Source organism: Amia ocellicauda, chromosome 2 (genome assembly GCF_036373705.1).
Source record: "Amia ocellicauda isolate fAmiCal2 chromosome 2, fAmiCal2.hap1, whole genome shotgun sequence".
Classification (NCBI taxonomy): Eukaryota; Metazoa; Chordata; class Actinopteri; order Amiiformes; family Amiidae; genus Amia; species Amia ocellicauda.
Window position 1 is genome coordinate 25,610,689 of NC_089851.1, and position 26,449 is coordinate 25,637,137.

Consider the following 26,449-nt stretch of genomic DNA (forward strand, 5'->3'; position numbering starts at 1 on the left):
CCACCTCAAAGAAACAATCATATGTTAGTATTGGCGGAAGATTGTAATTTTGAATATTTCACAATCGCAAGTGAGAAATATGTAAAATTCATCTCTCTCTCTCTCTGCACACACACACTCTCTCTTCAGAGTATAGAAGTGTGTGTATATGTAGATTATGCATTGGCACACTATAAAAACTTTCTTTAGAACTTTCTTCTAAAAGTACGAAACTGTGAGTTACTTGCCCCTAACGCAGTCATTTGAACTCTATTTTTATTTGTGATAGAAATGCAAATATATTTAAAAAATAGTCAAGGATAAATTCCCCTTAAATATTAAACAACTGTCTATCTTTGAGCAGTCTGTCTAGTGACACATTGCTCATTCACACAGAGATCTGATGACACATTGTTGAAGTCAATGACAAAGATCAAGCCATACAATTGTCAGCTGTACTTCCACATGCTTGGTACAGATGTCAGATTATTTTATTTACTGCTTGAATTGTATTGTACTTTGTAACATAAATATGCAGGATTTTTTGAGAGTGTTTAATAGAAGCTTTACCCCAAAAAGATTGGAATTTTATTTTATTTATTTTTTATTTACTTTAACAAGGAAATTAAAAAATGTATCCATTTTGATTTTGGTTGTGTATTTAAGATGTTTATCTCCTTACTCAAAGCTATTGTATTGTATTACTTTAATTAATTCATTTACAAAGCACAGGACTTTTTTTCTTTTTTCAGCGTAATTTATTTCCTCCACAATTCACACACCAAATAATAATTATAATAGAGTACATGTTCTGTAATTTATGGAACTGGGAAACTGAATTGTGTTAAAGAATATCCTTAAGGCAGAAAGACTAATCCCTCTTGTACAGTATGACTGTCTCTCTGAATAAGAAAGGAGAGTCCAAGTATTTGCTATGCTATGCAGACAGGGGTCTGGATTTGTCCTAGGGATACGGTGATCTATCTTTTTTGGAACCTATTCAAGACATTACACTTTCCTCTAGTGGCAGAATAAACTGTAGGACTCCAGGCTAAAACACAAAATTGAGTCTTGTTGGTATAGAAAGGTTCCATCGGCAGTTTCTAATGACATTAGCTGGCTGTAGGGTGTCTTGTAACAACACCGATCCCTAAGTAAGGGCCTCTTTCATTTTTTAACACTTTCAATGCCAGAGGCGAGGGTTGAAAGGGCTTGGTCTGATTTTTCCCATGTTTCAGAGATTATTAATGCTGAAGGTTATGGAATTCTGTGGTAAGATGTCATTAGTTTTTTGGCATCACCCATTATAGATAAAGGACCCTGAAAATGAAAGTTCATAACATAACAATAGAAAAAAGGCAGTGGAGGCAATATGTATGATGTTTTATCTTGAAGTGTTAAAAGTATTACAGTATTATAACAGTTCTCATAAAGCGAAGATAGTGGAAGCCTAATGGAGATATTTTGAATGAGATGAAAGTAATACTCCACAGGAAAAGGCCATTAAGTAGAAACTCACAGAAATGTTAGATGTATTTCCTTCCAGCAATGACTTGTATTAAAAAGTGGGTCTAAGAAAGAAGAAAAGCTGATAATATGTAACATTCAAAATATGTTCTGCACCTGTTTTAAATTTCACCCTTAAGCATGAACTCTTTAGCATGATTAGTGATGTTTATATGGAAATGTGTAATTGATTTGTTTCTATAAACGTAACACCTGCTGTTTAGAAAGCTATTATGAGTATTAATGCAAACAAAGCAGACACAATGACCCTGATTTGAGATCATTCTTGAAACACTCATGTACTGATTTTGTTTTAGCATTATTGAAGTTTAGAGATTGTACTGCATTTGAAATGCACATGTAAGTGCTACTCACTTTATTAACTCTAGCGCAGGGCATAATTAGCAAAAACAGTAATCTGAATCATATTGAAACATGTCAGATATTCATTAGGACAAACTTCAGTTACGCAAGCTCAAACAGCCTGCTGAGTATTTTTTCACTTAGTGACATGGAGATTAAATAAAGTAGCCTTTAGGCTAAACCTAATGTACTGTAAGATGTAACACTGCTCTCAAGTAAAAGATACCAAAAGCTTCTTCTTTTTATCAATGGGCTGCCTTCACATTCTACATATGCTCCTGAACTAGAAACATATGGGGTAATTTTCTAAACGTTTCTCACTAGAGGTCAGTTTGTTAAATTACTGAATAAAATTACTGAGATGCATACTACATATATATCTATCTGTCTATACTTATATTGATGAATTATGTGTTTCTATTTACTTAAACAAGATTTAGGAAAAAGTGCTATGGTTTTCTTGGAGGTAAAAAAAACTAAACAAAGTGTAGAATGAGTCAAATGCTTTGAGTAGATGGTGTTTGGCCAAAAAACACTGCACTGGCTGTGCCTTAAAAGCCTTGTTTTGTTCATTACTGTATGTATTCTTAATCAGACAAGTTCATTCTCCAAATGAGAAATAGTTATGCCATGTCTTTGTAATCTGTGATATAAAAATCAATCAACTTTCTTTCTTGATTCTCTAGAGCCCTTCTCCCAAATGTACACTTATGTCATCACATCACATACAAATAATCACACAAGGAAACCCAAATCAGTTGGATTTGATTTTAGCAGACTGAATAAAGACTATGTTTAAAGATATAGTTTCAGATATATTATTTGTTGTGTCTAGTACACTTGTGCTCAATTTGTACATCGAGATGAAAGAGTTCCTTGCAAAAAAAGCTATGTTCATGAACGTATTACCTTTGGTACTGATTCAGCTTCAGGGCTTATCTTAAAAAAAAAAAAGTCTTCTTATATGTAAATGAGCTCTTTACCTTTTAATTTGAAAATTAAAAATCTTTATGCATCCAACACTTGCTTAAGCTGCTGCCTTCCACTTTGAAAACAGCAGTTCTTGTGTAGGCTTGTTTCCTCTTGTTTGCCACCATATGGGCATTTTAAAATATTTTTTTTTATGCTTGTTAAAATCCTTTGGATTTAATTCGTTCATAGTTTAACTGCCTACAATTAATTAATTAATTCCTTATTTACTTTAACTACACAGCAGTAAAGTCTTCTTCTTACTACTGATACCATTAATATGGTCTAGGTGATAGTTTGACATTGGGATTTTTATTTTTATTTTAGTTACTTCATTGGTCTACATTGGTCTGTGGCTGAATCTTTTTTTTTAGAAGCTCTACGCCCTTCAGACCTGGGGTTTTCTACAGGAAGCAATATCAATTTAGGCTAAATATTTGTGAATTATATAGTGCCCTTTTGTCCACTTGAGCCTAAGGTTAGCACACAAGTTTGATTGTGCATCTGACCTTGATACCTTGATTAAATTAACCTCATTATCTACCTTTGGCTCTTAAAAATGATTTTCAGAGCATGCTATTAAAAATGTTGATAAGAGGGGGCAAGACATAAAAAGAGAGGGAGAGTGGGCTTATTGCAGTCACATGAAAACTACATGATTGCTAGTTTGAAAGACAGGAGAGTTTGAATATAAAGCATTAGCTTAGGATGAAAAAGCTTGCAGTAGTTTTGACATTTTAAAATCACATGCTCTTAATGATATGTTGTATTGTTCCTCTGTGCAGTTTGCTAGTTTGTAATAGCCAGGAGCCAGATCACCTTGAATCCAGATATTGGGCCTGAATTAAATCAAAAATGTTTGCACTGCAAAGCGCTTTCGCCCTGCTAAACCAAATTATTTTCTCACAGATCTCGTTTAACTAAAAAAAGCCGGGGGATTTTGCAGTCATTCTCAGAAATATGTATTAACAACTACAAAGAAACAAGTTTGTGTTTGTTTAGGGAAGTCTGTACAAATGTGTTTGCATTTGTGTGCTTCAGATGCACAGTATAAGTGCAATTTATTAAAATTAGATGTGACTGAGCACTTGACAGCAAATAGCTGTACAATGGTAATCACCACAGTAACCATTACTTTAAAAAAGCTCCATCTTTCCAGACTCTGCTGACATTAATATTTCATTGAGTTAATTGAGCTTCTAGCCACGATTGCCTATGAAATATTGTAGCATTACACTATCTTCATGGTGCTGAGGGCAATCCTTTTCTGGCAATAGATCTGGGAACTTCAGGTGTATTAAATGCAGCATAGTCATGATGCCATTACTGGTTTATAATGGGGGGTATAACACATATATTATATGAGCTGAGCATAGATTATAACCTTTTTTTCTGTTTGTTTAAGTAGCAATAGTACCCAAATGCTATGACAGACAAATGCTATGTGTTTCCAATGTACAATAACTTATGCTTTTCTATCATCTTAATTCAATTCTATATTTCTTCTCTTTCAGAAAAATGTGATGAGCCACTGGCAACACCACTCCCTCATACTTCATTCAGCAGCTCCTCCATGTTTGCTGGCAGCTATGCCCCTGGATATGCCAAGCTGAACAGGAGAGGAGGTAAGACGTGCACAGCCCACTCAGGTCCCAGGAAGCCATTACAGCAGCAGCTCTTGTTTCCTCACCCAAACTAGCGCATAACTGATATCAAAGCCATAACTTATCCTGCCTTGCAATCCCACAGCACCACGGTTCAGAGAGCTGTGTGACTCGAATGAGATAAGAGGAGAAGCCACCCATTTTAATGCATTAATTCAAATTACAACCATCGAATACCAAGCCTCCCCCTTTTTATAAGCATTTCATAAACTTCAATTTCACGGGTGTTCAGCTATAATAGATTCAATACCTTTGCTTGTTGTTGAATCCATCAGAGTGTAAGAGGTAACATTACCCTTAAAGGCCATTATTTGAATAGCTAAATGATACTTTCTGTAAATAAATAAATAAAGCCCCTAAATGAATAGATAGAATTATACCCAACACAGTCAACTTTAAGAAAACCCAACAAGCAGAACAATGTACCCAATAAGTGTTATGACTAAACCATACATTTATCCTTTATGGAAATTTAGATTATGGAAATTATTTTTATGGAGATACGTATGTCTGTATAATCTTTGCCATTCATGTTCGCTGTACTTGTTAAAACAAAAACAACTAGGTTTTGTTGTCTCTAAATCTGGGAAAGTATATACTACTTTATAATTTTTGTTCATGATCTTGATTTTACACAATAAATCTCTCCGTAGTCTGTCATTAATTAAATGATTGTAGTCACTACACTACAATGTAGACAAAATGATCCACATTTCCACAAAACTTGACTTTTTTCTTTTAAAAAAAAAAAAGTCAAGTTTTGTGGAAATGTGGATCATTTAAAATAATTCCTTCCAACGTATTTGCACAAGAAAAGTAATGTATCCTCATGAAACACAATGAAACTTTGACAATGCCTTTACATCATACTAAGCAGACAGGACAGATTTTTCAATTCGCTGCAATCAATCTCTCAATCTTTATGTAGCCTTGTAAATAGGGATCAGGTCAGAAGACTTTGCAGGACAATCCATCCGTCTATTACTGTTTATGTTCAGATAAGTATTGATGGTCAATGCTCAGTCAATGAAAGCAGTTACATCCACACAAGGGAATAAATTAACTTCACAAGCATATTTGAAGAAGGGTCAATACAGTACAGTACAGTAGACACCTACCTGAATAACAGGACGGTCTGTCTGTCACACTGAATCCAATCCCACCATTCCAGATCCTCCATATATGGTCTGTTCTGAAATATGAAGCAGGAAAATATGTTCCTAAAAATATCTTAAGACACTTGGTCTGTAGGTAAGTATAATCAAGAATCTAGATTCATTGGTGACACAGACTAGAATCCAATCATAGATTTTCCAACAGATTTTATTCCCAGTGTCAGATGTAACTGGATGTTTCAGCATGTCAGAGATACATAGATTGCTAATATGTCTTTAAGAACAACACACACTGCACTTGCACTCAATTAGAAAGCTCCGAAAAGGAAGCGGACATCTTATTTCTAATTAATTGTTTGAAAAGCATGGGAAGAATTGCAATGGTTTAGAGGTGTTACCTGCAAGATGATGCGGGATATAGTAAAGACAGAGACAGACTTGTTCATTGTTTAAATTGAATAATTCCAATTTGTCTTTCTGGTGTATAGTATTGCTATAACTGGTTTACTGGAACTATGTTTTATTTTAAACATATTTGGTACAATTAGCCACACCATATCCAACAAATATATAGGTTATGATAGCAACCAAGTTTCATGAAACTCTCTAAAATATATTGATAGAGTATCATAGTGAGGAATATATTTAGTCTCTGATTGGAAGGCTTGTGAAATCTGTAGATCAGGATGGAGCTGTCATTTTTAATTAAATGTGTTAGAGAAAGTATTTAATATGGGTTTTGTGTAGTTATGGAGGGCTGCTGCAGTTGTGCCAGGATTGTGAAGCAGAAAGCTGTATGAATCCCTCTGTTGAGTCTCTCAATCCCTGAAAGCACAGGCTAGGAAATAATTCTTTCTGTTTGTGTTTAATTTACATAGTTTTTCCCTTCTACAGTAATATTCCTGCTGGAAGTTTAAGTAGAGCCTCTTCATTCCTCCCTCCACTGCACACCCTGCACTGCAACATACAAGTCACCATCCTGTTACAAAATAATAAGAGATGGGGATTCAGATATAGTCATTTTAATCTGTTAAAGGGCTCAAGGTATAATTTGATTAAATCACTTTCCAAACATTTAAAATGATGGAGATCCATGGAGTCAAGGGCCACCTCTTGTTATTAAAGCCAATTTATTACTATACTATTTGTATCCCCTGGACTGCAGCCCTTAGCTAGCCCCTTTAATTTATATAAATTAACTCCTGACTTTCTAAGTGTTCCTTGTACTACTCATTATTTAATTACGCAATTTAGTGTACATTGAAAAATTTTATGTTTTTGAAAATCACAGCAGCCGATTCCATTAAAAAAATTAAATGTAAACTGCTGAAAAATTGCCAAGACATAAATACAGTAAATTTATTTGAATGTATTTAAATTGAATACATTCCTGATAGAATTGAAGTTTAGTAGGTGTGCGTCATCGTATGACATCAGATAAGTTACCTAACTATCCTACCTACCTTATTACTGAGATATTCACTTCATACAGGGAAAAACACATTTTAATCTTATTCCCAAATAATAATCATAATCTTTATACTGATCTTTGATGCTGCATGGCAGTGCTGAAAGAAGAAACCTGACATACACATTTGCATTACATCAATAGATTACCTTCCACATGTCAGGCATAAACAATGTGAATGCTAACCCTAGCCAACATCAGGAAATAATGCTCTCCAAGCAATCTAAAGGAACTGGTTGAGGGGTCAGGGTAGGCAAGGCCAGAGCAGGGGATTGTTGCACCTGGAGGGAAGGGACCACAAGTGCTGAAAGCATGTTGTTCTTTGTCCTCATCAAATCTATGAACTAATACATCTTGACTATGAGGGCCAGGATGTAAAAACTCTTGGAGCTCCTGTGGTGATGCCAAAGGGGGTTTGAGAGCAGAACTGCAAACAGAATCGCCATCCCTTGGGAGGCCTAGGACTTGGGTGCTCAGCAGCAGTGACGGTCCAGCAGGAGAGCAGCTGCAGACAGGTGTAGCAGGGGAAGCTGGGAGGATCCAGCAGCAGGAGCTGAGTCAGTGTGGGAGCTCCCAGTGGAGAGGAGCAGTCACCAGCTGCTCTTCTGGCTGTCCAGTACAGCTGGTCTGCTATGCTAGCACTATGGTTGCATACTCAAGGCCCAGGCATGTAATGCAATAATCATGAGAGTCTGCTGCAGGCATTTTAGTTCCACAAGACTCACAGCGATGGAATCTGGACATAATGACCAAGCAAATAGATTTAAATGGTCCTGTATGCACACAAGCCAACACTTGCCATTGACTGATGTCAAAACCTTAACTAAATCACTCCAAACCTCAATAAAATTCATCAAGGCTACTCAAGGCTCAATGAAATGTGCTGAATCTCAATGAAACCCGCTGAATGACAAGGAAGTGCTCCGAACCTCAAGAGATCTACCTTGAGTGTCAGCAAATGCATCAAATCTTGAGGGAAGTTCAATAAATGTGCAGAAGCACAAGGGAGCCTCTAGTAAATGTGTTAGGCCTAAAGGATGAACATTGAGGTCAGTCAAGGTAACAGTGAGGATGTTAAATGTCGATGCACGTCCAAATGTGTGGAGATTGAGGCTATCAGCAACGATGCCAAGATGCGCACACAGAGTTCTGAGCGCTGACACTGAGCCCAACATCAGGGCAGCTGTGCAACCACACAACAGACCTTGCTCAATGTGATGAAAAAATGAAATCAGAGAAATCGAAGAGCCATTACTTGAGTACAAACCTAGCACCGTCCTTGTCTGTTGGAATCCCCAACTGCTGCGTCTCGCTGCCGTACAAAAAAAAAAGCCCCGTGGATAAAAACAACACAGAATTATTTTTTAACTCCAGAGTCCTGGAAAAATACTCACCGCCATCTGACTTATAGAATGCAGAAACCTGAGCCCCAGAGACAAACAACCAGCAAAAAATCCAAACAACCACCCAGAAAGGGGCAGCTGCCAGCTTTCGAGTCTAACGACTGGGTCATTTGAAAAAATTGCAAGTTAAATGGATCATGAAATCAAAGCAGTTGGATACTCACAAAAGGCTTATCCTCAGGAAGTGGAAAGTGCTGTGGCAGTGAAGGCCCAAGTTCTTCTCAGCACACAGGTACCGATCAACAGCTTTGTTATTGGGCCTTAGCATTTCCTGAACATTAGGTAATATCCCATACTCACTTTTGGGAACTATTTTTTTACTTTAAAGATGACATTGATTTCCCAAATGGCAACAATAGCTTCCTGACTGAAACACTTTACTAAGCCAGTTCAAGATCCCTGGTTTTGACAGATAAATACATAACAACCTGATCTTCAAAGAAATATTGAAACAATAAGTACTGATCTTTATTTAAATCAATATAAGATTTAGTTTTATTTTTCCTCTGTGGAAAAAAGAAACACTGACAGATCTATTGAAAACAACATTCATCTCTACCTTGGTGCCTTATAGGCAGTTTTCAAAGAGAGCATATTAATTTAGAAACTGAAATAGCTTGGTTGGGAAAGTCTCCACCCCCATTGTAATAGCAATCTTTAATTAGCTCAGGTGTTATCAATCACCTTCAAAATCACACAGCAAAGTTAGTGGCCTCCACCTGTGTTAAATGATAGTGATTTACATGATTTAAGAATACATTCAGCAATTCCTTTTAGGTTCCCTTTGCTGGGTTGTGCATTTTAAAGAAAATACTCCAAGCTCCAAGGAGCTTTCAAAAGAATTCCAGGACAAAGTTGTGGACTCATCACTTTCCCCATCCAAACAATGTGAAATTTAGAACAAGGACAGTAATGTTAAGACTGTACAATGACTGTAGTTAGACCTTATCTGGAATACTGTGTACAGTGAACCTTTTCACCCTGGGACAGAGAAGACTTGATCCAAGTCTTCAAAATCATGAAATGCATTGATCACCAGAGGAGCTTCTCCAGATCAGCAGGGACAGACCTGGGGACACAAATGGAAATTGTCTCAAGGCATACAAGACAGAAAACAGGAGACACTTCTTCACACAGAGAGTCGTCACAATCTGGAACAAACTCCCCAGTGATGTGTTTGACACTGAAAATTTGGGAACATTTAAAATTGACTGGATAGGATCCTTGGATCACTTAATTATTAATGGACACCAAACGAGCACGATGGGTTGAATGGCCTCCTTTAGTTTGTAAACTGTCTTATGTTTTTTATGTTCTTAAAAGTCCAATGGCGAATTTGCAAGAGCTGCAGGCTTATATGGCCAAGACTGGTCAAAGTGTGCATGTGACCACAATGTCTCAAATACTCAACAAATCTGAAGCTCACCTTAAATCCCTGTTGAAGTATGAAAAAAATTATTAAAGGAACAAAGTACAGAAAAGTGCATAAGGATAACTAGCTGCCCTCTGCAAGAAAGCTAAAACTGGGATGGAAGTTTACCTTTCAGCATGACAACAACCCAAAGCACAGACTCAAAACTACACTGGAGTGGCTAAGGAACAAGAGGGTAAATCTCCTTAAGCGGCCCAGTCAAATCCCTGACCTAAATCAAATTGGAAATCTGTGGCATGACTTGAAGATTGCTGTCCATCAGCGCTCCCCAAGGAACTTAACAGAGCTTGAACAGTTTTGTATAGAAGAATGGTCAAATATTGCCAAAGCTAGGTGTGGAAAGTTCGTAGAGACATATCCCAACAGACTCACAGCTGTAATTGCAGGGAGTTGAGACTTATACAATTATGATATTTCAGATATTAATATATCATTTCTCACCATTCAAATGTTTCTCCCCTTTACAGTGTGGAGATTGTTATATAGATATGTGAAAGAAATCCTCATTTAAATGCACGAAACTCTGAGGCACTGACATAAAATGTGAAAAAAGTGTGTGTATATATATGTACACCTCCATTTTTCTATTTTTTATTGAAATGTATGCAGTTTAATGTCTCAGTGTACTCTGAAATTAAAGCATAGAACAAATAAACAATTGGAGATAAAAAGGAAATCATGGAATCGTTTTTCTTTACAAAATTTACAGTAACACCTAAAGGTGAAAAACCCCTCTGATACCCTTAAAAGGGGACCAAATATGTGTGCTTCTGTTTAATCCCATGTGTACTCTTCACTGTTGTGTTGTTTGCCAAGTGTGTGGTATTCCATGAAAGCTGAAACTCTCAGATTGTTTTTTATACCTCCCACCCCACATACTTGGTCTGAGTAGGAATACAAAATCTCAGAAAATATTAAAAATTATGACATATTCTGGAACCTGACAGTTTACTGATCAAATCAAGACCATCCACGCTTTGGTAGAAGCAACACACACCCGTAGAGAGCTCAAAATGTAAAGATGGAAAACTCTGTTTACAGTGTACTAATACACAACGTTTGTACATAATTGGATCTGAACTTCTCTGTGTTTGATAGAACATCAAATAATATATACTGGATACATTTTTTGCAAAGAAATCTGATTGAAACTGAGTGATCTGTGACGTCTGAATGAGTCCCCCCCTCGCCCGGAGCAGACTGGGTGTTTACCCCCCGGGCTCTGAATGATGGCGGGTGACACAGAAACTGTAAATCGAAAGTGTTTGAGAATTAAATGCACTGGTACCAAAGATAATAAGCTTTCAAACAATGTGCGTATTGTAGGAATATGAGGCTGTAGTAACACAGTATAGGAGCCGAGTGTATTGTTTGAGAGAGAGAGAGAGAGAGAGAGAGAGAGAGAGAGAGAGAGAGAGAGAGAATGTTGGATGAAGGGACTTTTGCTTTGAACTTTGACAATGACTACGCATTGTTTGCGGTATTGTCTTGTCGTATATTATTATTTATTTGCTTAGAAAGGTACCTGTGTTATATATGTTTAGTTAGGCTCAGAGAGGAGCTAGGGTTTTGTTTGCCTTTTGTGTATGTCATTTTTGTTTGGTGCACTGGATAATAAATCACATTTATTACCCCAAGAGCCCCAACAGTGCTGGACCTACCCTCCACACTTTCAGAATATATACATTATATTATACATTATAAACACACAATGTTTTTAATAAATGTTCTTACCAAATGGTCAAGTAAATTTGGCACACTTTGTCTTGGAACAGTACTCTTTCCATGAGCAGTTTGATGTCTTACTGCACTTTTCTTGCAGTCAGGAACAGCTATTAATTAATATATGTTTTGTTATCTGTCAATGTCCATCAGAAATATTTCACTATTGTGCAGATTATTTCACAGAAAACAATACAATCAAGTCTGTCTTAAAAATAAAGATTATTTTTAATTGTTCATTTTGAATTCAGAATATGCTGCCATTTACAATAATTGTATCCTTGCTCTAGCCTGGCAGAACTAACTTATTGTAGCTATCTTTAAATCTGTATGTTCTAATTGTAGAATTTTAATTATACCAGCTAATATGAGTCATATTTATTAGTTTCATGAAAGGAAAATTAAATGGAAGACTTTTTTTGATAAAATGAAAATTAACAAATTATTCTTCAGCCTGGGGAATGATTATCTGTGTTTTCTGGATTCATACATTTCCTTCTAAATATTCTAATTATAAATATTATAATTCCCATTAATTTATCATTGTCTGAATGGTGACGCAACTTAAAATCACATTACATATTAGTGAGAAAAGAAAATGATAACACGCTGCATTTTGATCTGTCCATATACTTGTGCTGAATTGTTTTTTTAACTTTCTACATAAAAGACAAAGTGTTGGTGAAAAAAGGAACACTGGATTCATTTGTGTGTATGGTTATATTCATTAGAGCTCATAATTTATATATTCGTGCAAACACATTTTAAGAAGCCCTAATTAATCATGTGCTTTTTTAATCTTACTCACAAATTGAATGAGCGTGCACACTAATGTGTAAACTGTGTACACAGAATCAAAGAAGTGTGAAGACAAATTAGTAAAACATTTGCACAAATTACATGGAAACTGGCACAGTTCCTAAAATGTTGGTGTTATGTGTCTTTACCTGTTGCTATAGTGTATAAACAAAATGAATACCCCTCTTCCAGATTGATTCTATAATATAGATATATGCAACTTTTATTTATTTAACAAATAATCTTAATAAAAAGCAAATAATGGCAGATGTCATAAATCAGAATATATGCTACTTCAGAGTTTCAAGATGTGTTGAATCATAGCTTTTTGGATTGCAGAAAAAAAACTTGTATTTTAGTCTCATATATTTATATTTTGCAAACTCATGCCACAGTAACGTTGTTATGTCACTTTTAAAAAAGAATAAGTGTTGTATGCCGGTCCTGTGTATCTCATTATTTTATAGAACTTAATACTTGCCCATTATACATTACTTTTATTATAATGTTCAGGTCAGTTTTACATTTGTGATGTCTTTAAGTTGAGCCACATGCTATCATCCAATCTATCCAAATGGTAGCATTAAGTTGATGACTTTACAGTAGGATCCTTCAGATTCTGTGTGAATTACAGTAATTTGTGGTGTAGCCTGACTGAAGAGACGTTAGACAAATTAGCTGATTACTCAATTAGTTTCCTGGACCCAAGAGGAATATCATAACTGGTCAGAGAATGAGGCATGCTGGGTTTCTTGAAATAATTTGCTTGACAAATTGCAAATAGACAAAAAGAGCAGCCAAGCAGACAAATTGAAAAAAGTAAGATTATTTTCCATGTATAAAATGTCTGAAAATGGCTGCTCTGAAATTAAATTCTAAAGTAATACAGTCAATTGTTATTCTTTAGTTCATTTTTTCAACTTTGCCTTTAAAAAAATAAAAAATGTTCAAGATCAAAGATAAATGTTAAAAGTAATTTACTTTTAATATAAGCATGATGGTTTTTATTTAATTATTTATTCAACATTGAATTTGAACATCAGTAGAATCACTCAAATAAGCTTTCACTCAATACAGGAACATGAAAACCATGCTTTAAGTATCGTTGCATCATTCTCAGAATTCACAGAATCCACAAGATTTTAAGTTTATTTTTGCCACCCTCAGTATGCTAGCTTGGGCTTACAATTTACAAACCTTTGTGGTTTTCATTTTAAAAAGAAGTGAAATCTCTGGAGAAGTTTTGCACTGGCAAATGTAGTGTTTCCTCCGCAGGTTTTGTCTTATGAATCCACAGCCTCTTCTTGTGAAACTCAGAATACAACATTATACAGCACTAAACATGCTACTTAGGTATACCATCATGGTTCATGTAATATTCATTATAGCAGCTGTGCACCAACATGTGAGAAGTTTTTTCTTAATGTCTTCTTTTTGTCCTATATTGTTTGTACATCCACCCTACTTTTTGTACATCTTAATTTTGATCAACTTATATTTCAAAGCTTTATAATGATGCTTTGGGAAAATATCGAATATTGCAGTTTCAAGTTGGTAGACATGGACATGACACATTGCCATTATAGAAATGTTTTCTAAGACTGTGAATATATGATATTACCAGTATTCCACGTGAATAGTTTGAAGGTCAGTCAAAGAAATGGAGAATGATGTCACATGTTTTGTATTTGTACTAAATGGAAATGCTTTTCTGCCTCCATGGTTCAGAGGCTGAGGTTATGAAAATGTAAAAGCAGTATATGACTTAAATTGTTGACAGGATTGTATTCAATGTGAGGAATTTTGTTTTCATGCGGCACAAATCTAAATTGAATTATCTCACAGAACAGCGATTAGGGGAGGGGATGAACCAAAGAAAACAAAAAAGGATCCAAAATGGGTGCTGTAACCTGTTACAGGATGTGACTTGACAGGGAAATGCATGATGACAGCTGAGACAGTTCACAGTCTGAATCCCATTAATACATTTAGTTCAGGATTCGACCTGCAAATTCCTGTGATGTTTAAGGCAAAGATTTTCTGTGTAATTGGGCAACCTTGAGGTTGTATCCAGTCTAAAAGTATGCCTATGGCTTTTCACATCTCTGAATACATTAGTGCTTCTTTCAGGTTGCTGTCAATGTTGTTTTTGTTGATCTTAATTTTTGGTAAATTAATAATATAGTTTTCCTGAGTATACTGTGTATGGTAATAAAGCTACATGTCTTGACTTTTGTTAAGAATGAATCCTTATTAGATTGATACTTGGTCTTCCGAGATGAGACCTAATTAAGCTGATTGACAATTAAATCAATCAAATGAATTAAAAAAAAAAAAATTGTTTGATAGATGAAAAGCTAATGCTGATTCATAAAATGATGTTCTCCGGTGTTCAGTCACATGAAAACATGTATCATTGGGCATTTATTCTGGAAGCTGTCAGGTGCAATTGTTGTAAATAGGGAGGATAAAATAATGTGACTGTATGTACTTGTGGTGCACTGTTGTTAAAAACGGATTGTGTCTGATGTGGACAGCGTGTTAAAACCAAAAGGCTACCTTTTCTTCTACTTTTTTCCTTTAAAATACAGCTGGCACATGCATTTCATGATGTCACTTTGTAACCAGAGATAGAAATAACATTGGAGGCGTAGGGAATGCGTTCCAGGACTTCAGAGAAGAGAATGCGGGGGGAACTGTTAAAAATATAATTAAAAAGGAACACAAAATGACGTCAAATGTGTCTGAAAACAGACGATGGTCAAGTTTGATTCCAAAAAGATGGATTTATCCTGCACTTTATGGACATTATGGTCCCTTGGTCACATGGTCATTTGGAAGACATGATGGGGTAATACAATTATGTTATCAAAAGCATAAGTAAATGTTCCATTACAAGGATCCTGGGCATTGAAAAGGGGAAAGGGCAGATTGGTCAGAATCGGTTGAGGAAGATAAGTGTGATACATGATCATGAAAATGCCATTTAATTTTAACAGACATGTTTTAAATCCCCTGTTTACATTTTGACAAGAAAATAGTTTTAAAAATGTGCTTGCAGTCATTGTGAGACATGCTGAATCCATTTTCTCATTGTTGCATTTTGCATCATCAACTGCTCGCTGAATTATTATGAAATTATTGTCAGGTTACTTTCAGCCTGAATGTTCTCCATTCTCCTCAGCTCTAACCCTGAAGTAGACATTCAAAGTGTTGGTTGACTGCCGAGCTGTCAGAGTCACAGCTATAGCAAGCTGAGATCTTGTCGTGTCAAAAGTGCCTGATAAGTGCGAAAACGTTAAGTAGTTGAAAATGTCGTATTAGTTTGGAAGGAATGCCCGTCAAAGTGATGGTTCATATGTCTGCCCTTCCTGAATATGTTCCAGGGAATAAGAATTAAAGGTGCACTGCTCACTCTGAGAAGATATGAAAATTAAAAGGAATCTTGAACAGTCATGAAAGTGACATTCAAATATATTTCACTGTCAAGTGAATTCATCTTGGGAATTTCACACCATAAGAAAGCTGTCCATTGCCACCATGTGTGCTATCTGTAATTCGGCATGAATTCCAAATGGAGCTAGATAAGACTTTAGTTCCAAGAAGATTAAAAGCATAAAGTGAAAAATAAACAAAACAAATACAAACTGTACACATTGTATCAATTTTAAAGAAATTAAATGTATGAATGTAGTTATTTATGTTACATCTAATACTGAATCGAAATGGCACACAGTGTTTTAGATTTTTAAGACCAAGTACCAAGTGTTGTATGACAAAGCTTTCAATATTGCATTGATGCCTTTTCCGCTCACAACACAATTAGCTCACAGTATGCCACTTACACCTCTCCCTGCCTTTAAAACAGGCAGTACTAAATTGAGAAATAAATAGTTTGTATTGCAGAGTGTGTGACAGGTGCAGTTCAGATTCAGCTGTATTACTTGGTGCTGTACATCACTTTCAAACAGAGACTTTGATCCTTGCAGGTAGAGAAAACAAGAATTATGTCATCAGAGAGAGCGGGGTCTCTTGTGTACAAATATGTTTCCAATGGATACTGAAATCAAAGGAAATCATAGCAGCAGAACTCATTTATCCCCTTCCCTTCGAATATGAGCAGTGAGACAAGTGACATGCAAGATCTGAGTTGACAAGTTAAGATGTATAAACATCGAGATGACTTCACAAAATAGGCTGATGCATTCTGGTTTACAAAGACGTGATCGAAGACAAGACGGATTACTGATCATGTTAAAAAAAATACTTTAAAGTGTAAATATTTTCATTAGCATGGATTTAAATAAATGTAGTTTTAGTTATTTTCAATTAATGAGTCAATAAGAGTTCACAAATTTTGAGAAAACATAATCATATATTTTTCTCACACCTTTTGGACCATTTCTTTATTACAAGTTGCCTATTTTCTGTAACAACATTAACTACCATTAAATATATGTTAATTCCAGTGTATTCCTAGAATCAAAAGAGATGTTTTTGAATGCTGTACGCTACATATTTGTGGGAATATGACTACACCACTGTATACATGCCACTATAAGAATATAATGTGCTTTAGAATCATTTTATACACTTCTTCTCCAGTAATCCACATCAGAGCAGAATGAGAAGATCTGCTTAGTGACAGTTCATTTGGGAGAAAGCGGCCGGTTGCATGTGCTCTGGCAGAAGGAAAGGTCAAATCCTGCATGAGCAGAAAGCATTTTGTCCTCCACAGCTGGAAAAGGCCCCCACTGCGCTGTTTGCTGAATGATTGAGGAAAGAGATGGAAAGCCAGTGGGAAGCTAATGAGAGCAAAAGGCAAAAAACAATTGAGGGGATTGAAGTGGGCAATGCGAAAAGGAACATAGACAGGATGGATGCTGAATACTTAATTTGAGCATGCTGTAAACTGAACTGTTTGTTTGGGGTTCTCCATAATCAGACTGTATGGGATGCACCCCAGATTACAGATTCTCAACAAATCCTCTGCAATTTCTTTAACTCCTCACATTTCAGTATGTTCCATTTCAACAAATTGAACAGATTATCATCCAGCAATGTTTTTAAATGCTAGGGTTTACAGGATTAGGTAATAGTTTTTTGTGAGAAATTAAAAAAGATCTTCAACATTTCATAGAGACAGTGATAGATGGTCAATGTGTATCTTTATATGTTGCCTTTTCTGTTGATTTGAAACATTTAAGAAGGGATAGATGAGTTCTCGGTCTTAGTTCATAAAAAGGTACGCCTATAAAAAATGTAAAGCAAAAATGTCTGTAGTATCAAAGGCTTTGTGGTTGAGTATTGTCTATTTGTGAATATTTCATTGAAATGTTCTTTATATACAATACACTCAAACTTTAGTTTTTGTTTTTATCTGGAATTGCCAGATTTATCGTTTATTCCCTTTGGTTTGCATTTGGCAGTTGTTAACTAACTTTTCTCCCCACTACTATTTTTGTATGAACAAGTAAGAAAAGAGACTGATGCATGTCTCTACTCCAAAACATGTCAGGCAATCCTCTTCTTTGCACCCTGCAAGTTTACTACACAAAAAACTGAGCTTTGGCATTGTGCTGCACTCAGGGCTTGCTGTTGTGCAGCAAGCTGAGGAAACCTTGACTGAGTTCAAGTGTAACCAACCCTGACAATGCTCAGGAAACTGTGCCACTGCAATGACAATTCTCTTCACTGTTAGCTATGGCATAACCCTGATTACAACCAGTGACTTCCAATTTATAGGTTCTTACCTACATTGTGAGCAGAGTTGTTTAAAGATTGATTTACTCAGAAGCCCCACAGATTTAATTGTATAAACATTATATTATTTTGGTAATAGATATCTATGTTTTAGACTTCTTTGTTTAATGAATGAAGGATGTCTAGCGGTCAACGTGATGCGTCACGGTGCGAGGGCAACTGGACACTCCTTGGCAGCCATTGTGGCGGCATGTGCCAGCTCTGGCTGTCACGTGCAAGACAGGTGCCTGTCACGGACGACCCACCTCATAGACGCGCCCATATCGCCAGGCTTTACTTCTGGCCCCTCTATGGAGGAGATGCTGACGCGCACTCCCCAGGAGAGGGAACAGTCCCTGCAGCCCGCCAGGGTCTACCTTGTTACACCCTCGGCCCAGCCTCGCAGGCAGCCTTCGGGAGCTTGACATCTCCCGACCTCGGCTCCCAGGCAGAAGCCCAGGCAGAAGCCCAGGCAGAAGCCTAGGCAGCAATCCCGCCCCCCTGCTGATCTTCAAACCGGCAGGCAGGCACCCCCCATGGCAGCCTGGTGCCAGGCCTTACGTCCTGACCCCCGGCGGTCCGGCATGGCATGCATCAGGAAGACCTCTCCTACACTTCGGCCCTGTGACATTGCATTAGTCTCTGACCCACCCATACACCTCCCAGCAACTCCAATCTATAACAGGCCTATTGAGTTGATGGCTTTTCATCCTCCTCCCTTCGCTTTGGAGCAAGAGAGTCGGCTTCACTTGCTCTGCCCTGTGCTCAGGTGCTATTTGGAACGCACTAAGGACACCAGGCACTCAGACCAACTGTTTGTTTTCCTATGCACTTTCAAAGTAGCGCCTCTCACATTGGATTGTGTTACGTGGTGGTGCATGATCTGCTTCCTGCACTCCACAATATATTTAGTTGTTTTGACAGCACAGTGGAGCTGGCCAATCTGTACCATTCAGTGAATGTGATTTTGCATGAATGCTCCTGCTGCCACACTGTGTATACTGTTATGTCCAGCTGTGGCTACTCAGTTGACTAGCCAGCTGTGTGTTATTCAGTGTTCTGTGGCCCTGCTCCTGCAGGATCAGGGGTTCACTGCCACGTTATTGTGCGGAGGGTGCACAAGTTGCTTGATTGCCCACGCCATATATTGATCAAGTAGATATTCGGCCTCGCTCCTAGATGCACTAATAGAGCAGCTGGCCTTGCTATTGTAAGAGGAAGGCGTAAGAGTTAACCTCTGTAGCCCCGCTTTGTACAGTGAGGGAAAAAAGTATTTGATCCCCTGCCAGAAAGTCGAAGGGGTCAAATACTTATTTCCCTCATTAACATGCAAATCAATTTATAACTTTTTTGAAATGTGTTTTTCTGGATTTTTTTGTTGTTATTCTGTCTCTCACTGTTAAAATACACCTACGATTAAAATTATAGACTGATCATTTCTTTGTCAGTGGGCAAACGTACAAAATCAGCAGGGGATCAAATACTTTTTTCCCTCACTGTATGTGCTAATTCTAGACAGTTCCCGGTAGAGCGTGACTGCAGTCCTCGCTCTTGGGCAGCCCAGTTTGGCCACAAGGGGCTCTGTGGCTCCTGTCTGGAGTTGTGTTGCAGAGGCCCCTGGTGGTGGCCTCAGGGCAGGCTCCCTTATCAGCTCGCTGCCTCCTCCCTTGCGACAGTTTTGTTATACAGTAACCCCTCCCCCTTGGGCAGTGCTTCTGACTTGAAAGATAACGAAAGGTTGCGAATGCAACCCCCGGTTATTTGAAAAAGGAAGCACTGCCCAAGGGTTGCAAGGTCACGCGGGAGTCCAGGCTCCCGGGCAAAAGAGGACGAACCTGCACTGACGTCACATTTTATAGAACAGGAAGTGGAAGGGACCTGTTCTGAGTGACGAGCGCAGGGGCCAATGGCAGCTTTGATAGAGTGACGTTTCGATCCGGTTCCTACGGAAGTGCGCAGAAACCCCTCCCCCTTGGGCAGTGCTTCCTTTTTCAGATAACCGGGGTTGCGTTCACATCTTTTTAATCAAGCATTTTGTTCAGCATTTCTCCCTTTAGGTCCCACATACATCTTCGTCTCTCTCATATGTTCTGTAGGGTATGAGTCTTCCATTAACTGTTGTTTAAAGAATCTTTTTCAGTGATTTAAAAAAGAGGCAATCAAGTATTAGCCCAACTTTCATTATTAAAAGACCATGATACGCAATTGTGGACAGATCATTGTTGTGCCTACGAATTACTGCAGGCGGTCTTTCCAATTGATTTTTTAGCTGCCTATTGGATTTACCCATCTTAAAAACAGTAACTATCTTCAAGCTCAGTCTCAAAAGTGAGTCAATATTGCCAAAAATAAAAAAATAATAAAAAACATTGATTGAGAATGAAGGTCACAGGAGGTGGGAGCTGTATATATTTACAAAGACAATCAGATTAATTACACTGATGGATGACATGTGTGTGTTCCTTGGGACAAGGGGTGAGTGATTCCACAGTTCTATATTTGCATGTCTAATTGATAGACTTATACAATTATTATTGCTATAAAACAAGATTACAATTTAATAACATAGCGATGGTAAAGGAAGCAAATACACTTGGTATGCTGAATCTCAATGAAGGTGTTTTGTAATAATATAATAACAATATAATAAATACAAATTAATATATGTATATAAATTCTGTGTTTTGTGATAAGCATTTAATCATCATAATCCATATCTATTTATAGTGGTTTGTTGCACTTAGATCTATATTACATTATATTGTATAGCTTCTCTATGTAGAACATACACACATTGTAGAATACTCTGCGCTATTAGATACAATGAACTGGACCTAAAATGGCAGAGAATATTTAGTTCTTTATAAAGATTATTTAATCACACTGCACAATAATGGGCACCGATTCTTATGATTTTATGAATTAGTACCACATGAATAACAAATGAGTAACTGATGCACTTCATCTGATTTCTGTTGTTAATCAAGATTAGTGTCAGGGTTCTGAAAAGGGTCACAGACAGGTTAGGGGTTAGGACTTATATGTGATCTAACATAAAAACTCATGCATCATGCATTCATGTTATTTCTGTGGGATTCCTACATTCAATGTTTAATCGGTGCCCATTGTAAAGTGATATAGATTAGTCTTTTGAACATATCTGCAATGAGTTACTGACCTGGGCCTTTTGATAATGCAATAATAAACCTGCCTACAGTGTCACCATCCCCAGCTTTGACTGCCTTTCCCAGTTTCTTATTGTAATGTTTGTGATAAATGTTCCATATACCCTACTCTAAAATTGCTATAGAGAATATAGTAGGATGGACAGGGCTATTTCATTCTCTAAACCATGTAAAAGCTTTGTTTTGAAAACATAGCATCAACATACTGATGTGAAGATTTTAAACAGCTCACACCACAAAAGTCAAAAAAGTCTTGCAAAAGTTATATAAGAACAAGCCAATATACACTCACCTAAAGGATTATTAGGAACACCATACTAATACTGTTTGACCTGCTTTCGCCTTCAGAACTGCCTTAATTCTACGTGGCATTGATTCAACAAGGTGCTGAAAGCATTCTTTAGAAATGTTGGCCCATATTGATAGGATAGCATCTTGCAGTTGATAGAGATTTGTGGGATGCACATCCAGGGCACGAAGCTCCCGTTCCACCACATCCCAAAGATGCTCTATTGGGTTGAGATCTGGGGACTGTGGGGGCCAGTTTAGTACAGTGAACTCATTGTCATGTTCAAGAAACCAATTTGAAATGATTCGACCTTTGTGACAGGGTGCATTATCCTGCTGGAAGTAGCCATCAGAGGATGGGTACATGGTGGTCATAAAGGGATGGACATGGTCAGAAACAATGCTCAGGTAGGCCGTGGCATTTAAACGATGCCCAATTGGCACTAAGGGGCCTAAAGTGTGCCAAGAAAACATCCCCCACACCATTACACCACCACCACCAGCCTGCACAGTGGTAACAAGGCATGATGGATCCATGTTCTCATTCTGTTTACGCCAAATTCTGACTCTACCATCTGAATGTCTCAACAGAAATCGAGACTCATCAGACCAGGCAACATTTTTCCAGTCTTCAACTGTCCAATTTTGGTGAGCTTGTGCAAATTGTAGCCTCTTTTTCCTATTTGTAGTGGAGATGAGTGGTACCCGGTGGGGTCTTCTGCTGTTGTAGCCCATCCGCCTCAAGGTTGTACGTGTTGTGGCTTCACAAATGCTTTGCTGCATACCTCGGTTGTAACGAGTGGTTATTTCAGTCAAAGTTGCTCTTCTATCAGCTTGAATCAGTCGGCCCATTCTCCTCTGACCTCTAGCATCAACAAGGCATTTTCGCCCACAGGACTGCCGCATACTGGATGTTTTTCCCTTTTCACACCATTCTTTGTAAACCCTAGAAATGGTTGTGCGTGAAAATCCCAGTAACTGAGCAGATTGTGAAATACTCAGACCGGCCCGTCTGGCACCAACAACCATGCCACGCTCAAAATTGCTTAAATCACCTTTCTTTCCCATTCAACATTCAGTTTGGAGTTCAGGAGATTGTCTTGACCAGGACCACACCCCTAAATGCATTGAAGCAACTGCCATGTGATTGGTTGGTTAGATAATTGCATTAATGAGAAATTGAACAGGTGTTCCTAATAATCCTTTAGGTGAGTGTATGTTACATTAAGTTGGCAATCTGCTTCATTCTCTACCTATGGATGCATTTTGAACAAAAAGCACAACGCAACAAGAATTTATAATTCTGAAGATATTGAAGAAATAATATCATTTGTCTAGTGTGATACTGGAATTGGTGTCATATTTCTAAATTAAAATTACAGTTTGTACTATGTGTATGTGGGGACCAATAATAATTGATGGGTTGGAAGAGATAGCTCTGAAAACATAAGCTATGGCATATAAAATCAATCAAATTGGTTACTTCCACTCCAGTCATAGTGAATGAAACCTCCAGTATATGAATCAAGCTATACTATCCTGAACTTGTTATACATAAGACTTTGGAGCACTAAACTCTGCTCTCTCACAGATAGCAAGCTGCTTGTTCATCCTTCCATTGACCTTCCTCTGTTCTGCTTATCACCAACAAACATCTGCCTGGATGGCAGGTTACAGTGGAAGCCTGTCCCTAGGCTCCTTACAGCACATCTTTAATTTAGTCTTCCTTGCTGGATGGCCCAATCTGCTGTCCTTCTCCGTCTGTCCTAATGCTGTGGAGCTCCGACTGTCCCTTTGGGTTTAGCAGGTGGCAGCAATGTCCTTTAACACATCTTTATCTATTTCCTTCAGCGTTATCTCCATCCAGCATTCAGTGTCCAAGTGCAAACAACTCCTCGTCCGGATACTATAATATACCTTGCAATCTTTTTAAGCTCAGATTTAGAAGCATTGATTTTTCAATGATATTCTGTGTTTATCTGGTTGGACTGCAGTTGCGATTAATGGCCATGTAATTGGATTAGATATTGAATTGTTCTGGTGGCAATGCAGTACCTAATCACTTGGTATCACTTACTTTGTTGTCCTGTATAATGGGAAATTGTCAACTGAAAATCCTGTGTGGCTTTTTTTTAGTCCCTTCATCATTGGTAATAGCAATACTGAAAGCAATTAATTAGCCAACATCTACTCAAATACAGTTTATGGTCCTATTTCAAGTGCACTAGCATATAATGCAATCCATGGGCATTTTTCTTTAAAGCAGAGTTATTTTTATGGCACTGCTATTATCTCATTACCTTCAGCTTCATGACATTCAGTCAAAGAATGCAAGAACATTCCTTTATTTCTGGTCTACATAAATATTTTTTTATGAGCTCAGTGAGGGTGGTAGATTTCCTTCAGGCAAGAGTTTTCAATACTCATAAAAGGGATTGATAAAGAATAAAGTCAGTTGTGAGGCAAACAAAAAGCTCTAGAGGATCATTAAACATCAGTATGGTAAGAAAAAGAATACAGAAAGTGAAATAAACAGTTAAATCACTAAAGATTATGTTAGTGAAAGGTATTATCCTGATTTGATATTTAAGCATTCTTAACTTGTTTTATTATTATTAATTGGCATTTTCAAAGTCTTGTGTTCTTCTGGGTCTGGATTCTAATCCCCTGATTACAATCTGTCAGGTACTCAATATTTACACAGTTTACAGGGGTACATGAAACAATGTGAGGCAAGGGATTATATTGAGTCAGTTTAATACAATTCCATACACGTTAAATAACATTAAAATAGATTGCTACTGTGCACAATGTCAAGGATTGTTCTGATACTATGAATGTCTACTCTGAAGGTTCTGGAGGCTGGTCTCCATTGGACAGTGACCATTATCAATGGCTCCAGGTAGACCTTGGGAGCAGGAAGCAGGTGACGGCCATAGCAACACAAGGCAGATACAGCAGCTCTGATTGGCTGACCCGGTACCGGCTTCTATACAGTGACACGGGAAGAAACTGGAAACCATACCATCAAGATGGAAACATCTGGGTAAGTGCCTTGGGTCATACAATTAAACACTGCTGTGTGAAGTAGAGCATCTGAAGGAAAAATCAGGACTCTTTAAAAATATATAATCAAGAAAGACAAAGCATGCATGTGTCTTTGAGTAGGTGTATAATATTTGTATTTCTCCTGATCATGTCTGTTTCATCTGTTTCTATGTGGCTATTTTGAAACCTATTCATCACAACACATTTTAGTAATCTAGAGTATGTGTTGAATGTCAGACTCTCATTTGCATTGTAATGATTTGCTTGACATATGCATTTCTAGCCATTATTTACCATGTAAATCAGACATACTGTATGAAATCTATTTCCTCTCAGAGCCATACAGCACAAAATTAACGTTTTTGCTTAAAATTGAAGTACATTTAATAATACAAAAGAAAAGCATATATGTGACAGTGTGGTTTGACTATAAATCCAATTTGAAAATAGACTAACAATTCTTCTACACCTTCTTTGTATCAGTAATAACTTTTAAAATGTTCAAAATGAAGATTCTTTGGACTTATCAGTTTATCTAAACTCAGAACTTTAAGCTAAATTCAAGGACAAGTGAAGAACAGTGAGTTAACTGGGGTCAAACAGGTTGTCTTTCCTTGAAAGAAATTTAATCATTTGAGATAGCTCAGCTATTTAACCCACAGGTTCAAGGTGGCGTTTTCTAACTGGTGTCATGGGGTTCTGCTCTGCAGGAGCTGTATGACAAGTCAACCCACACTGATTTCCCTCCCCTCACGTATGTTAAATACCTGGGGCAATTGCGGTCCTCCCATTGGACATGTAACCAAGATCCGCAACTCCGTTTTCCTGGGACAAGAGCCAGCTTTCTCCCAGGCGCATGTTTTCGCATTTCATATGATGAATTTAGCAACATGCATCACTGAGGAACCCTGGAATCAATGGGTTTAATCTAAAAAAATAATTATAAAAAAAAAGTATGACTGACTGCCTGAATCTCATGCCGTATTAAAAACATTAATATAACCTGTTTATACTCAGGCAGTATCAATTTGTCTAGGATTCGTACGGCATGAAGGATAAGATCAATTAATTTGGTTGCTGTAATGCCATACAAAACATTATTTAAGGTATTTATTTATGTGGAGTTGTTTATTTGTTTCCTTTTGTATATTCTCAATTTTTTATAATGCATATAATGAATATCTGTCTATCTATCTATCTCTCGCTGTGTCTATGTATCTGTCTGTCTATCTATCTATCTATCTTCACATCAGTATACACACTGTTATTTCATTCTAAGTGTAACAACCACAGAATCAAGGCCCACTAGCCTTTTCTTTGTTAACCTGTGATTGCCTACAGCAGAGAGCAATGGTGCCTGTGGGTTTTATTAAACTGAGCTAACTGAAAGCACTCTGATGAGCCCCAACCTGGTTACCCCACTTGTTCTCTGCGGAAGCCTGTGATAGATTGTGAGTACATCAGGCAAATGAAAACTGATGCTGTTAAACCTCAGATGAAAAATCTAATTCAGTTTTGGAACCTCCCAACCATATATCTATAAATCAAACAACTGGATTTATGTTGGAACAACTTGCAGAGTGAAATGAACTGTCAGGGGTTATAAAAACGAGGCAGCATCAGGAGTGCAAATTGCTGTATGATATCATAAGGGCTTGAGATTGTTTACAGATCACTTCCTTTTTTTTTTCGTTATGAATGATACAAGCAGCTTATATGGAGTACTACATGTAGCTGTGACTGTATAGCACAATAGGAAAGTCCTGT

At 37.4% G+C, this 26,449-nt stretch overlaps 1 protein-coding gene across 1 annotated transcript in view; it reads left to right on the plus strand.

Moving 5' to 3' along the window:
• Positions 1-26,449, plus strand: part of LOC136767860 (contactin-associated protein-like 2) — a 517,302-nt gene that overhangs the window by 197,938 nt on the left and 292,915 nt on the right. The window contains exons 2-3 of the mRNA XM_066721910.1: positions 4,332-4,442; positions 24,487-24,680. Coding sequence (XP_066578007.1) covers positions 4,332-4,442; positions 24,487-24,680 — 305 coding nt within the window. The remainder of the gene's footprint in view (positions 1-4,331; positions 4,443-24,486; positions 24,681-26,449) is intronic.